Source organism: Anser anser (assembly GCF_964211835.1).
Source record: "Anser anser genome assembly, chromosome: 2".
NCBI classification, from domain to species: Eukaryota; Metazoa; Chordata; class Aves; order Anseriformes; family Anatidae; genus Anser; species Anser anser.
The window spans coordinates 49,632,358-49,648,066 of record NC_139721.1 but is presented as its reverse complement, the minus strand read 5'-3'; the positions used below and the strand labels follow the sequence as shown (position 1 = coordinate 49,648,066).

General features: G+C 43.5%; 1 protein-coding gene across 4 annotated transcripts in view; it reads left to right on the top strand.

Moving 5' to 3' along the window:
* Nucleotides 1-15,709, top strand: part of CABLES1 (Cdk5 and Abl enzyme substrate 1) — a 69,091-nt gene that overhangs the window by 29,700 nt on the left and 23,682 nt on the right. For 3 of the 4 annotated variants that reach the window (XM_083823939.1, XM_083823942.1, XM_083823941.1), the window contains exons 2-4: nt 1,768-1,839; nt 4,047-4,139; nt 11,235-11,312. In XM_083823939.1, the coding sequence (XP_083680065.1) occupies nt 1,768-1,839; nt 4,047-4,139; nt 11,235-11,312 (243 nt within the window). The remainder of the gene's footprint in view (nt 1-1,767; nt 1,840-4,046; nt 4,140-11,234; nt 11,313-15,709) is intronic. The other variant, XM_083823940.1, reaches the window with a different exon arrangement.

Below are 15,709 nucleotides of genomic sequence, written 5' to 3'. Positions count from 1 at the left end.
GGGGAAATACTGTGCTACTAGCTTGACAAACATAATAGGAAGAAGGTGGCAAGGTTGTACCACTGTTTATCTTTTTGACTAACAAGCACACTAAGTTTTAGTATGCTTTTGGCATATCTAACACTACAGGATGGGAGGGTACCATCATTCAAGTGTGTTATTAACCCGACAGCGTATAAAGAGGTATTAAAAAGCAACAGCTGTCATTTGCCACATCGGTGGTGCTGGTGGTTGAAACGTCCAACTTCTGGTTTTGGACCAGTGCAGCTGAAAATGGAGGGGGAACTCCTTCTCACCTGAATTTCTCTCCATAAGAGCTTCTCCGTGTCCTCTGACTCTGGATGGAGCAGAGGGAGCACCCGTGGGCACAGGAGACAAGTGTTCGTTGTCTTCTTACTTGCCAGCAAGTTCAGCACACCCTAAAATTCAGACTTCTTTATATTTTCTCAGCAGTTTGAAGGCATATCCTATCTTGTACCAGGTCTTCTAAAATTCCAGGTTAGACAAAGCCCAAGGGGATTTAGGTTTACATATTTTCCTAATAGGATTATGCTTCACACTTAGTTGTTCTATAAATTGTTTGATTTTTTTTTTAATGATTTGCTAAGTACTTGAAAACCTGTGTACACATTCAGAGTGTCCTGAAATGTGTTGTCTGGGGGGTTAGCGATAGAAATCTGGTGTTCGACCTAGCAGTAAACTAAATCACTGAACCTCAGGGTTATTTTGAACCGAAAACATTTTGGTAATCTGATTTCCAGCACGGCCGCAGGAGCAGTTGAAGCAGTGCAACTGCAGGGGCTGGCAAATTGCAAGAAGGATTAGAAACTGCTTACGCTGGCATCAGTTAAAACAATTTATTGTGAAAATACAGCCCAGGAATAAAGTAGTGAGCACCCTTCCAGACACAGGGCTTGTGGGTGGGTTGTATCGTGCACATTGTTCCTAATTTATGGTGGTTTGGGGGTGCTCTGGGTGCAGCTCCCAGTTTGCTGCTGCTGTTGGGGTGCTGGGAGGTGTGTAGCAGCTGCTTCAGCAAGCCTGTGCTGGGGCTTCTTCCTTGCCCACCAAGACAATCAGAAAACTGGAAGTGATAAGATTTCCTTCACAACTTCATTTCAGTGGTGGTTGGGAGGGACCTGACTCAACCATAGAAAACTGGTTAAAAACCCAAATAAACTGCTCGGTGCTTCTCAGAGGGATGAGCAGAGCTCCTCTTCAGACAGAGGTTCTCTATCCTAACACCTAACAAGTGATGAGATAGTAAAAGTTGGACATGGCTGAGAAGTGAGTGGCATTTTTTTGGTAAAAAGGGCAAGGAGGAATGGAGAAAATGAGAAGTGTTGCCTGTAGCAGTGTGGATGGCAGTCTGTCTCTGTGGAGCTATGTCTGCGTTATTTTGTCAAAGACCTCTAGTTAAGATATTGCCAGCTGTAGTACAGCAAGTGAGGGACTGTTGGCAGGAGGGTATTAAACCCTTAAAGAAAGGAAAACTTGAAAGCCCAAACTAAGGAGAAGGACCTGTTGGGAATGTGGAGTTTGAATTGCTGTTTTGATACAGAAGCGTGTATGAAATAAGTTTGGTTCTGACTGGAATCAAATGGATTTAATAAGATAAGCAGAAAAGAAGATAATGAAAGTTGGTTAATAACCCAAACGTATGGCTCAGATAGATAACTGTGGTTTGTGAACCTTTCTAAATAGCAGTTCCAAGTACTTCATTATGCACTCTAACCAGTGGCGATGTTTTGTGTTTTTTCTCCGCAGACGTCGGCTGATCTCCCAGCGATCTTCTCTGGAGACTTTGGAGGACATTGAGGAAAATGCCCCACTAAGGAGGTGATTTTATTTGCTCCCTGTCTGGTTATTGGTCCGTAAGGCACATACATGGGCAGGCTTGCTGTCCCTGCACGTGCTGAGCAGCAGCTGAATGTGCACGTTAAGACGTTCTTCACGTTGGTAAAGGTATTAAAATGTCACACACCCTGTGAGGTGGTAGGTGATGGGAATTACACGGTTCCTGGCTTCAGGTTACTAACTGGAAAGGCAGTATTTATATTTTATGAATAGAGAAGTCTAGCTGACACTAACAGGAATGACCAGTCCCTAACTTAGCACCTTGAAAATGTAGGTACAGCTGCTTTAATAAAGTAAGCCCTTTAAGGTTAGTATTTTTTAGCGTTATTGTTGTTGATGGATTTTTAAGGTGTTTGTTTCTCTCAGCACACACATCCTATTTCACCAGCCAACATTACTGTCTCTATGTGTTGATTTGTGACTGCTACTTCATTACTAAATCCTCTCCCATCCACGTTACATCATCAGCTTCCGTGCGGTTTTATTTCTGCATCCAGGAGGCCACAGCTTCTCTGGGGACTGCAGTAATTAGTCACTAGGCAATCCTCTGGAGTGCTGGAAAATGGAGCAACTGTTTAACAGTTCAGAAACGGGCTGATCAGTAATCTGACCAGTGTGCGGTATGCTTCCAGGTCAGCTGTTCGGCTAGGCAGCAGCTTAATTTTGAATGTCTCTTTATCCCGGGACCTGTCATTCAGCTGGTTTGTGTTGGTGTTTAGCCTGTGGCCTTGTGTATCCACATGCAGATTGGCTGTCTCTCCCCACCTTGAAGCAAAGACTTAATAGCAGAGGCTGTACCAACTGGCCCGTTACCAAGACTTGATTATTTTTACAAAGCTTACTGTTGAATGCCTACCAGCATGTTATGAAGTGTTCTCATAAATGATTCAAACACATATAATTGGCAAAAGATATAAACAAAGTATGGCTTGCGAGGCAGTATTTCTGTTTGCTAATTTGCAGAGTTGTTGGTAGAACCGCTCTCTTGGTGGTATTTTCCTGCGAAGAAGGAAACAAGCCTAATTGCAACGATAGGGTGAGGGAGTTGCAGGGATTTTAATAGCAGGGGAAGGCAAAAATAGCACAGTGGTGGGGTTCCCCCCCTTGGGGATCTGGCCGGGGAGGGGGGCATGGTGATGGCATCCGGGGACAGCAACAGGCAGCCCCTGGTGCTTGGGACCAGTAGGCTGAGGTTTCAGTCCAACACAAGGACCTCAAGAGGTCAGGAAGCAACTGAACTCTGTCTACATGTAGGAGAGGATGGGAAAAAATGGGTTCAGGGGGTGCCATGCACCAGAGAAAGCTGCTTCTCCCTTCGGTCCCACGGAGGATGTGGCGCCTGCAGTCCCGCAGCCCTGGCTGCGCACCGAGTTCGGGAGTTATCTCTGGTGCCTGTGCTCTGTGACGTGGAACAAAACAGCAACGAGATGAAACGGAGAAAGCTTTCACAATGCGTGTTGTGGTTTCAGTTGATTAAAAAGAGCAAGGCTGGAAGGAGGGAGGGAGTGTTGTTTGTCTCATCGCTCCTTCCTCTGGCAATTTCTTTCTCTAATTGCAATTTTAAGAAGTGTGTTCGCATGTAAAACAGATTTAAGCGTTAATGTTTTGAGGGGAAATTTTTCTCTGAGGTAATTCATTTTATTTTCCGTTGTTCTGTATGCTGTCAGGAACATGGAAAGTGATATTTAGAGTTAAAAGCAAATACAAATTATCCTTGTAAATGAGAGATTTTAAGTCTTTCTAAAATTAAAACAAGGAAGAACTTTCCTCAGTAGCTCCCTTATCAGTAGCCAAGGAGGTTACAAAAGTGTGGGTGTTGGTGTGAGCAGAAAAAAATGCAGAAAGATGTACCAGGTTTTACTTTTTTTTTTTTTTCCTCCCAAAGCTTGGGCTAAGCTGTCACAACAGATTACAGGAAGTTTTATTTTGCTGAGATTTTTTATGTGTTTTTCTGCGTGAAGGGAGGGGTGGTGGTGCCTTTTCTTATTATTATTTTAAATATTTTTTTTATTTGAGCTGTCACATTTCCAGACTTATTGTCTTCATTGTTCTTGCTGATTCCTAAAACAGGGTGACTTGAATCATTTGTCTAGTCTTTCCTTCCTGCCTTTGTGTAGACTTCTCAGCTGTACAGCAGGGAACTGAGCGCTTTTTTTTTTTTTTTTCCCCCCAACTGATTTATTTTTCAGATGTCGGACTCTCTCAGGATCACCCAGACCAAAGAACTTTAAGAAGGTTCATTTTATCAAGAACATGCGGCAACACGATACCAGGAACGGCAGGTACTGTGCCTGCAAAGGCTGCTTCTGCAAAGGCAACTCGTGGGGCACGGGGTATGGGAAGGTTCAGCGTCCCCCTGAAACAGTGCAGCGTGCACTGCCTGTTGCCAAATGTATAGTCGATACAGGCCATTAAAGTAGTTTGTGAAAGCGCAGGCTCCTTTCTGGAGTGAAATACGAGTCAATGGCAGTGCTAGCCGATAGATTTTTAAGACCTGTGTCTCCATAATGCAGATACCTGTGGAAAAGGAGAATCAGCGGTGCTGTCAGCAAACCAAGCATAATCTGGTTACAGTTCTTTGAGGATAGTGCCAGGTGCTAAGTGTGAGAGGGGCACATGGCTGAACCTGCCTGCAACACGTTTAGAAATGGCTGAATGATATTTCAACAGGTATTAGTGAGTGCAAGGGTAAGCACAGAGTTTGCTGGGTTGTCAGGGCTGCCTATTGAAGGAGGCTTACCAGACAAGTGACTCAAGAAAACAGCTGGAGGGAAAGGTATTAAGATTATCCCAAGTCTTACAAGATGAATTATAAAAGTGACAGATTCTGGTCGCACCATTGTGTCCTCCCAGCTGCAAAGTGCTGTAAATGCGCAGGTGGGGATGGTTGTGGCAAGTGGGATCCTTCTTTTCAGGGCAGACATAGGCAGAAAGGGTATTTGGGGGCACCGCGAAATGTATGGGGAGGTGTGGCTGTGGCCACATGTGCACCCGGAGCTCTGATGTGCAGTACCCAGATTGCAGCCACAGGCACCAGTGGTCCTGTGCAGCAGCAGGCAGCCAAGATTTCCCTTGCTGCAGTGGCACGGTGTCTGTCTTCTTCCCATCACCCAACTAGGTTCTTATTCCAGTGTCATCCAGCTCAGAAGAGAAAATAACTCCTCCTTGCTTATAAAGACGTCTGTCTTCTGTGTCGTGGGTTTTTTTTTCCTTCCCAAGACTATTTCCCTTATGCCTTATGATATTATTCCTGTCCTTCCAAACCTAAATAGGTTACCTGAACAGGTTTCATATAGACTAAACTGTCCTGCTGAGAGCTGACCCTTGCACATACCTGTTCTCATACAACTGTAGTGGCCAAGAACCACATACATAATCCGGGGAATGATTTGTGGGTGTAGTCTGTGATTTTAATCAAATGTGGAGCCAGATCAATAGAAATTGTGACATAACGTCGAACCACAGTTTTTATGAATCGAATTCTGGGAGGTGTTACTTGGCTAGAAGAAAAATTTCCTTGCCTTTATCCTCACATGTACAATTGAATGCAGTGAAAGGTAGTAATCAACATAAATACTGCAGAGTGTGGCTCTGGGAGATGAGAGTTTTTTAGAAACAGCTTTTGTTGCAGACAGACGTGCAGAACTGTTGACTTGACTATTGTCTGACTAGCAGACGATTATTGTCTAAAAAATGAGTACATGTGTAATCAAACTCTAAAAAGCAGCTCTAATTTTAGCCTGGTTTGTGCATAAATATATGTACGTTCTAGGAATTTCTTACAGAAAAAAAAAACGCTTATAAAGTATTATGCAAATTTCACAGAGAATGAGTAATTTCTTAGATATGCATATAAAATAAATGCATGAACTTGAAATATTACCTGTCAAAAATGAAGAAATACTTGGTTTGTAAACTATCTACAGAATCGCTCATTTTCTCCAGCCGTTGCAAAAATGTATTTGTGGGTTATATGCGGCATTTTGTCTTAATTTGTGTTACGTCAGTCATTGTGTCTGATAATAACAGAATATTTTTGTAGCTCAGAAAACACAGCCTAAGCTTTTGTTATTTAACTAGTTTCTTATCTTTATCAGCAGACACAGTTTTCCAGAATATTTCCATAATCATAATAAAGATCCCTTTATCTGCAACACAGATACAGTAAGAACAAGATACACAGTTTGTTAAATGCTTTTCATCCTATGGACAAAGAACCACAGCGATATTAGCTAAAAATAAAATGTAAAGTCAATACTTTCTGTCTCCCTAAAGCCAGCTAAGTCTAGCAGTAAGTAATCTGAGCACGTACCCTGCTTTTCCAAGGGGTCTGGATGCTGTTGCAGTCACTGAAGTTAGCTGGCATTCTGTGTGAAAGGGGCCCCTGGAAATTCAGTTCAATGTGCTTCATGCATTCAGCCTCAAGTCAGTAGAGGTTCAGAGTGCCTTTGGACCTTTGATGTTGGTGTCCTCCGCACTTCCCTGTGACACAGAGGAGCCACAGGTATTGCAATGGATAGGAAATCCTCATGGGTCTCCTTCCCTTTGCCCAGGATCTCGTCCCAAGCAGCTCACGTGTGTTCATGCAGGAAGGCTGAGTTGGGCTCTCTGAGCTCTGAAACCTGCAACCCTTCTGTCGCTGCACAACAGCCTTTCATGCGGCTTGACTTGAGGAACTCGGCTTTGAAAACATCTACACTAGTATATTTTTGAGTGGAGGATTTAATAGCTAGGCTTCAAAATAGCTAGTGCTTTCGGTAATTGTTTCACTGGCACGAGACCAAGTTGTTTCACTGGCTCGAGACCAAGTTTCACAGCAAAGAAAAATGCGGTATGGATGATAGCTCAGGGCTCATTTTCCTTTGTTAACTGCCCTTTTTGGGGCTCTTAACCTGTGACATGTCCCTGTCCTGTAGTGCTGAGAGCTCTTCCCCTCTCAGCCCTGGAGGTGGCACGTGTTGAGCAGCGATACTCTGGGTAGAGCCTTCGGCAGTCCTACAAAAAGGCAGGACGGGCTGTGGTTAAAATAACAGTTCAGGTATTTGAGCACTGAGAAAAACCACCTATACGCAGACCGCAGCATATCAGTGATTCCTTGTAAGGCTTCCTGTTGATAGTTTTGTGCGCTGGTTAAACCAGTTTCTTCAGATTTGTAGGATGTGGCTTATTAAAGGAACGGGAAAATTAGGTTTCCTAGACTGCACTATCAGAGCAATCTTGTAAAATAACACAAAATAAATTTGCCCATTAAAAGACAAAGACAAGCCAACCCATCATACAAATTAGCAAATGTAGCCACTGGTGTGTGGTTTCACCCTATGAGACCTAGTGACTTTACTCGGCAGGTTTATTGGTGGTCTCTTCCATAAACTGTGAAGCAGAAGACGTCCTATCTAGCAGAAACAGGCCACCGAAATAGCAACGTGAGCCAGCTGAACAAACAACCCAGAGTGAGAATGTGACACGAACATTTCTGGAGTCATCCTATATAGCAGTAAAACAATACACCTCTCCCACTCTGTGCCATTGCTTTCTCAATTTCTCGTTAGAATATAATTCTGTGCCAAAACCAAGCAGAACCCATAAGCTATGAAAGGTCTTGCTGCCCTTTTAATTGTGGTAACGCACCCGTGCACCCTCAGAGGCTGACTGTTTGAGTGTCCTCACTGTTTATGATTACTCTCAATCAGTTTCAGATAGCTCCAACGTAAACTTGGGACACTGTAGAATGATGTCTGGTACCAAGATGGCATCTGTAGTTTGTGTTCATCCTTACCTGCAGGGGAGCAAAGTCTTGCTACTCAAACATTATCAATGACATACGAGGAAATATTCAGAATATATACAGCACACATGATGTATATCACATTGCACAATTACAGTGTTTTGGTGCAACTCAATCAAACCTAGACAGAAGCTAAAGAAAACAGATGTTATTCTTCAAATCAGGCGTATTACTAACTCTGTTGAGCGCCTTGTGCTCTGTAAATTCTTGTAGTTTTGTAGTATATACCTCATTAAAGAAATTGGAAGATGAGCTTTTACAATCTCAGACAGTCGCGTATTGTCAGAGCTCTCTTGCAAAGTAATGGTTCCTTTAAGCTGTAGCAATTAGTACAACTTTTTGGTAAAATGAGAGAAATAGAGAGTGAAAACCTTTTCATGAAGTAATTTTAAACATGTCTACATGGCACAATGGCAATTGGGGCACGTAAACCCACTCTGAGTCAAACTGCTTGATATCCAAGATATCTCAATTGGAGTTGCACAGTATCGTAGGTACTGATGAAGAGCTGAAATCCAGAAAAATGCTTTTCTCTCATAAACAATAATTCTGTTTTCCTGAAGAGCAGCCAGCTTCCTCCACACTTTCTTCTCCAAAGCATGCTTTATGACAAGTGTCTGGATTTTCTGGTCCAGCAAACCATAGTCAGCCCTCAGAATATTTTTGTTTCCACACTTATTCTCTAATCTCTGAATAAAATGCTGTTTTATCCCTCTGTAATCAGCTTCTGACCACTGCCATCCCTGGGTCTCTTCCAGGCCGGCTCCTAAGTCTGTTTTGCACCAGCCTCCCTCCAGTAGCTCTGCAAGTGGAGGTTTTGTGGCAACCTGGCTCTGGAGGCCCTTGCAAGGAGAGGCCGTGCACTCATCTCCCACTCTGCCTTGAAGATCTTTATGTAGTTGGGGCCCCCTGTTTCATGGAAACAGGGGCAATGTTTGATTCCCAAGGGAAAGAAATCTGAAAAAAATAGAGGCTGGGCTGATGCTTTCTGTTTTCTTTCTGATCTGATTCCTTCTGATACACGCAGCTAGTTTTCTCCGGTGACTTCCCATTGATATTTCCACTTGAAGACACAGAAAGCAGCAGTTTGTTTTTCTTCAAGAGGGTTTTTTTTAGGGAGTTGTAGGGCATCAGTGGAAGAGCTGTATTTCCAGAAGCAGCCAGAGAGAATGGGGGATATGCCTGATGGGTGCTGTGGTTCTGAATTCCAAGATGCTTTCTGATGTCAACCTTGAAATGTGTGCCAAGTTGCATACATCAGCAAACGAGGCTTTCAGTGAACAAACGAGTTGTTGTGAGTAGCAACTATTCAGCAATAAACAGTGGCAAGCACAAAATTAATCATATGCCAGGTTTTTTTGCTTGTGGCCTGCCTTTCTCAAATGTGACAAAATTATTCTCCCTGCTTTACAACTTACTGCAGCACCATGAGACCATCTTATCAGATGTGAGATACTTGCCATAGGTAAGGGCTGTTATGGAACTCAGATCGTACTGTATCTGCTGCAGGAGAGTTTCCTAATGTTGTACACATGTTTATTATTAGAAACCCTCCGCTATTAAAGGGTAAATACAGCTTTGCTTTGAAATGTACTTTTAAGGAAGAAAATAGAATCGCTATAATAGAATGATCCAGGAAAAGGAAAATTGATCATTCTGCATTTTTCCAAGGAGACAACACTTGCATGCAGCAGCTCTCTGGGGAACCTAAGCCTTTTCCAAGAAATATGACTAAGCCAAGCTGGTCCCATAAGTAAACAATGCTTTAAAAAATGTAAAGGGTATAAGATTTAGAGATGTATATGGTGATTTTCAGACAACGAAGAACAAAATAGGTTGCTAGGGTTTGTCATCTAACTTTGACCAGTATAGGACAAAGGATGAAAAATGTGGGTGAAATCCCCTCACCACAGAGATCTGTGGCAGACAACATCAGGAAAATCGGTGCTGAAGAGCAGAGCAAGGAAGTGAAATTGCCCCGACAACCAACCTAGCAATAGGTCCTAGCACTCTGGACCACAGGTGGAGACTTTCAGTAAGGTGAAACACAGGTAAATCATATCACTAATCAGGTTAGAAGGGTACGAATTACCATCACCATAGCTTAGAGGAATTTGAGGGGATGTAGTCTGTTGGCCAGTTTTAGGGGAAAGAAGGGTCTTTTTCAGTGTATGTTGTACAAATGTACAACTGTTGGGGTCCTGAAGCTAATGAGGAAAGATGGTATATTTATAAATAATCACGCATTTATTGCTAGTGTATACCTTACATTTTGATCAAGTTCCTCTTGGCTTCTTGCCCATCTGCGTGTCCTAAAACTTGAATTTATGCTGCTGTTGGAAGTCCGTGTAGTTTTATGGAAAGTGGGTCTTGACCTCAAGGTAGTTCTGATGTTACTTGATGATATGTCCGAGGTTGATGGCTAAAGGTTATAGTGCAGATGTAAAACAGACAGGTTGCTTTAAGGTATTCAATTTAATGCCACTCGGTGACTTACTGCAGATGACGCAGAGATTTGGGGACTGGTTGAAAATACAAGGCGTTTGCTGGTAGAGCGGCCTGTATTCTGAGATAAGCTCTGTGCAGGCAAACAGATCATACTTGCATGTAGCCAAATGTTGAGCTACCTGCCTGTAATGAATGAAGGCCAGCCACCTTTACAGGAGGAGGGATCCAGTCCTGACAGTTAATAACTGAGACAGACATTGTGCTGGAGGAGAAGGGGTGAGGAGCTACGTGATCAGTCATGCCCGAGTGTCAGTGCAACATCATAACCAAGAGGGTGGTATGATTACCGAGCACAGAGGCTGGTGAGTGTCTTCCAGGTTAGACACTGATCTTAAAGGTAAGACTGAAGCTTACGTGACATCAACATCTGCCGTCTGTGCAGCTGCTGAGTCCAGAGGTAATGCCCAGAGGCCAAGGAGGATGATGGGGAAGAGTTGGAGAAGACTCAAGGAAACTTGGAAAATGGTGGAAGGATCTGAAAGCTTGTCGTAATAGCAGAGTTTGACTTCATTCATGAAACAGTCAATTCCAGGAACAGAAAGCTGAAAATCAGTGGAGTCTTTTGGTTTAGCAGAGGAAGGTCATGACAAGTAGCAGCAAATTTTTGCCCAATAAATGCAGACTCAAAGTCAGCCACAGAGTTGTGGGGTGCATCACAGTTGACTGGTGGTTGGTGTGTATCACCTGGGATGCTGTTGGATTTGTTAGCTTCCTTTTAGGCAACTTGGTGAGGTATCAGAACAGCTCCTTGATGCTCCTGGTGGACTCTGTCTCACTAAGACTTTTAGAAAAACATCAGTTCTGGATTCCAGGTGAAATGTACTCAATATGTTCTTCTTGGAAAGCCTGTACAGGGGATGGGCTGTACTGTATATTTACCGTATAAGGCACAGACTTCAGCATTCCTGTAAAGATTCAGTTAAGCGATACCTTACCGTGAAATACGAAAGAAGAAGGAAAAATTGTCAGCGATGGAATTTTTGTGATGATTAATTCCTCAACAATGACATCTGTTGCTTTGCTTATTGTGGTGGGATTTTTAAATTTTAGTCTTTGATTTCTTTTATTTTCTTTTATATTTTAGAATAGTCCTTATCAGCAGCAGAAGATCCTTCTGTAGCATATTTTCAGTGCTGCCATATCGAGACTGTACCCAAGTCGGGTATGTATATTTATACACATACTATGTAGTCTTTCTGGGCCTGCATGTAGAACTGGGTACGGACAACAGAATGACAGAGGCTAATGCTTTTAAATATCTGCTTTTAAATATCTGAGAAGAGAAGAGAGAAATGCATTTAGAAATGTTTGCGTTGTGGGTCGTTACCAGGTTAAAACTACGATTCTCACTTCCCAGTTTGTTTATTTATATGTGTTGTGGTATCTTTGGTTATTAAACTGGAGAAAACTATCCTCCTGAATTCTATATTCTTGAAAAATATATACAGCCTATGTTGTTTCTTCTGCCTTCACTTGTCTTTGATGAAACACGTATTTTGGGCAGCACAACTTTTATTTTATAAGCAGTCCTAGCTTTCTGATTCTCCCACATGACTATGGTGTTACTGTATCTAGGCTTCCATTACTACAGAGAAATAATTGAATCTAAACATAATAGCTTTTCATTGTACTTGTAGACAGTGGTCAGATCATTCAGTTAGCGAAAAGAGAGTTGTGGTAATGCTGACAGATGGTTTTGGCACTGATGCCATACAGATTCTTAGCAGTTGTGAGCAACTTCCATGGAGCTGACTTACGTCCCTGAAAGTGCTGAGCCACTAGACCTCAGGTAGATATCTGGATTTGAAGCAGTTCTCCAAAGACTGAGAAAGCTTTTTGCTTTTGCAGTGAAACTGCAGAAGTGGAGGAGACTGGGTTTAGCTAGGAAATGTCATCTCGCAGTCTCTGGGGCACGACCTGCTAAAGGCAGTGCTGGCTGCAGCTCTGTGCCTCTGGGGCAGAGGTTTAAAACGTGGCTGCCTGCCAGCGAGCTGAGAGTTGCCTGTAGTTGGCGATGGCTCGGTGCCTGCAGGGCACAAATCTGGGGGAAATATTCAGATGATGCAGGGAGGTGTTTTTTGAAAGACCTGCAAAGTACCTAGAATCAAATTCATCCAGTGCACAAAGGGTGAACTTGGCTCATATTTTTCTGCCATCTATTTAATTCTGGAGAGTTATTCGCCACAAGCTGCTCATGCCTCAGTAATTCAAAACAAAGGGAGATTATTTTTAATGCAGAAAGGAAAGGAGGTACCTGTGTAGGAAAGTTGACTTGCTCTCCTGTGTCTTACAGTAAAATTTTTCCCATAATTAAGCAGGGATGACACATCAGGCAAATCCTTGACAGACTGGCAGCTTTGTTCAGTCTTCTTTGGTGCACTGTCATTCATTTATGGTCATTGCCCTGTGGAAATTGCCTCTTTATTGAAAATTGAGTATATTTTGAAATGCTGATGACTGGTTATATCTTCTAAATTACAGCAGTAATGAACGCAGCTCCATGTATAAATATTATTTCAATATGTAATGTCTTGTACCGTGCTTGCGCAGCAAGAAGGGATTGGGATGAGTAGATAGAAAGTGCCAGTACACAGCAATCCAGCCCTTTTCCGTCTGTTAAAAAGCCAAAATTAAAAAAAAAAAGAAAAAAAGCCCTCTTTCTTTCTTCCAAAGCATCAGAGGAAGCGAGAAACAATTAAATGGTACCTCCTTCCAGGAACAGCTGGTGCAAAGAACAGATGAGGCAGTATATCAGGAACTGTAGCCACTCTGTTCAGGCTGCACAGTAGCTGCTGACTGCTTTGCACATTTTGGATGTGTGGTAGGAGGGGGGAGAGACATGGGTACCTTTCTGAAGCTTTGTACTGACAGCATCCTTTAGCTTTGCTTTCTGTGTGTCCTTGGATCACTGGTGCAGCTGTTTTGACTGGTTTACGGTCTGTAAGCATTAATGAATGGTTATGGGGAAGAAACAGGTAATTCCGGGGAACTTCGGATGTGTCCTCAAATAAAAGAGAGTGGATGGAGTAAGCCCTGGCAGGAGTGGGAGAGTGGGGTGGACATGGAGGGGACACTACTTGATGTGACAGGAGCACAGGGCAGAGCTGCTGCTGCTTCTCCACCTCTGCTCTGACTTGCAGGCTCCGCGGCCAGCGAGGAAATCTCCAGGCACGGCTGTGCCCTGGGGAGGCTGCCAGCCCCAGCTATATTGTAGGCAGCAGAGAAGAGTTCTCCTGTACCGATGCTGGCAGCTGAACCGCTCCAATAGATCTGTTATAAAAACCTGCCTGAGAGGCAGTTCCTGCCAACACAGCTAAATTCTGTGTACTTGGCCAGGATGGATGGGGCGTAACGACCCCTTACCAGCCATGTGCAGGAAATACGCTATAGATCTTCTCCACCTTCCATGCTCATTCAAGCTACGATAGCAAGAATCCTCCCCAAGCTATGTTCTTAAATTGCTGTACAAATACAAATGTGTGTCTGGGGGGATGTGGAAGGGAAGGCTGCAGAAACACGAGGGTGAAATTTGAGCGGTACCTTGGAAAATCTTTCCCAAATCGCCTTCCCTTGCAGGCAGACAGCAGCAGGCTCACCGGAGCATGGCTCACAGCAGGAGTTTGAAGGGAAGCATATTCCACAGCAGTGCAGAGGTTGCTGGTGATGGATGGTGGTTCTTGTTACCTGCTGTTTCAGAAGGCACATCGGGTTGCACGTGCTGGGGCTGAGAGGGGAGGGCACCACGTGCCAGGGAAATTATTTGCTCTACTTCTCTCTGTTTTGTTGAAGAGAAGCAAGAGGTATAGAGAGTGATGTGTTGGGGAGAAAAATAAGTCATGAACAGCAGTTATCACTGGAATGTTGTGTCCTCAGAATTTTGTCCATACCTTTTATTTGGTGGAAAACTAATGCTCTAGCTTACAGTGTTTTTGTGCAAGAGGAAGGGGAGAATTACCACCTAGATTCATTCACAAAGGTTTCGAGATGCGTTCCTGCTGCTGAAATCACTGAGAGGCAGGTACTTCTGTGGATCTGGGCCGTAATTTCTCCTCTTCGTGTCTGGTTACGGTGAGGTTGCCCACATCTTTGCAGGTGGCATGGTGGCAGGCACAGCTTCACCAGTTTCCATGGCCAAGAGCAGGGCAATGGATGGGACCAGAGCGTGCTTTTCTTCCCTCATCTAGAGCACCAGCACAGCTGCAAGAGCAGGCATAGCCAGGTGAAAGCAACGTTAGGAAGGCTGTACAGCATGTCGGGAGCTGACAGAAGCAGGATTCTTGCCTGCTGCCTTCCCTTGGCCTCTGAAGTCCTAAGTTAGCAGACCCTATGCACTGCTTAGTGGTAGCTAAGGGCAGCGATGAGAGAGCTGCCCCATACTGGGAGCACTGTGATAGTTTTATTGCCTTTCTTATTAAATTAACACACACACACACACACACACACAAACTCTCATTATCATTACAGGCCAGTCTGCAGAGGCATGTATTATCAGCAGCGCTGGTAATACTGGCTGAATGCTTGCCTTTGATGATGCTTTTATGAAATTTGAAATCATTGTGTGGTTCACAGGTTAGTGGTACGGCAATTCTAGAGCTGCTAGTAGTGCTGCAGAATCACTTTGGCAGCTGATACTCTTTTGCAGTGTACTGGAGATCTTCCCAGCTAAAGGGTATTCGCAGTCTGGGTTTTTCTGCTGAGCAAAATCTTGCTCACCTGTGAAACATGCCTACACATGGGTTTTGCAGTAACGTTTACAAACAAAACTCCAGTTCTCCATTGCTTACGTGCTCTTGGAGCTTCTTTAGGCACCACTTCTCCTTTGGCTTCCAAGGAGACAGCACAGTTCTGGCAATCCTCATGGACGTTGCTGGAGGTGCTCCATGTGGCCTGCAGGACTCAGTGGCAGTCCGAGAGCAATCCAGTTCTCATTCATACTCTAAAATGCCTGAGCATTTTCAAAAAAAAGGAAATGACAATGTATGGCTGTCATTGTTAACGGTGTTACAGAGGAGGAGAAAGGTACCATATTGTTCTTCCTCCAGGAGAAAAAGGTAATGAAGGTAGTTGTTTTTATAATTCTGTTGCTTTAATGGTTTTTTCTTTGGCACATGTCCTTATGGCTCACAATTTAAAAACATGTTTTGAAAAGGGGCTTTTTAGGCTAGATTTTGTTAATAACAAAAACTAAGCTTTTTTTTTTTTTTTTTTGCATTCACAGATTATAATCATCCCTATCATAGTATTTTATTTTCTAATGTTGCTAGAGCCTTTTAAGAGCTTCCAAGTTTCTGTAAAGCTCTGCCCAGAAGATGAGTGGAAAGGAGCCGGGGAAGGAGGAGAGCTGGAGGTGTCAGAGAGATTTGGCACTGCAACATGGCTGGTTTTACATTCAGCTATCAGCCGTGGGGTCAAAATGGCTGACTGTCACTGAGGCTGGAGACAATGAGCTAACGTACAAAAATTCCAGAGCATCAGATGGTGCGTGTCACAAAAACAGCCAATTCACCTCATGTTTTATTCTTCATGGCATTGAATTCATTAAGGGGTTAGAAACTTATC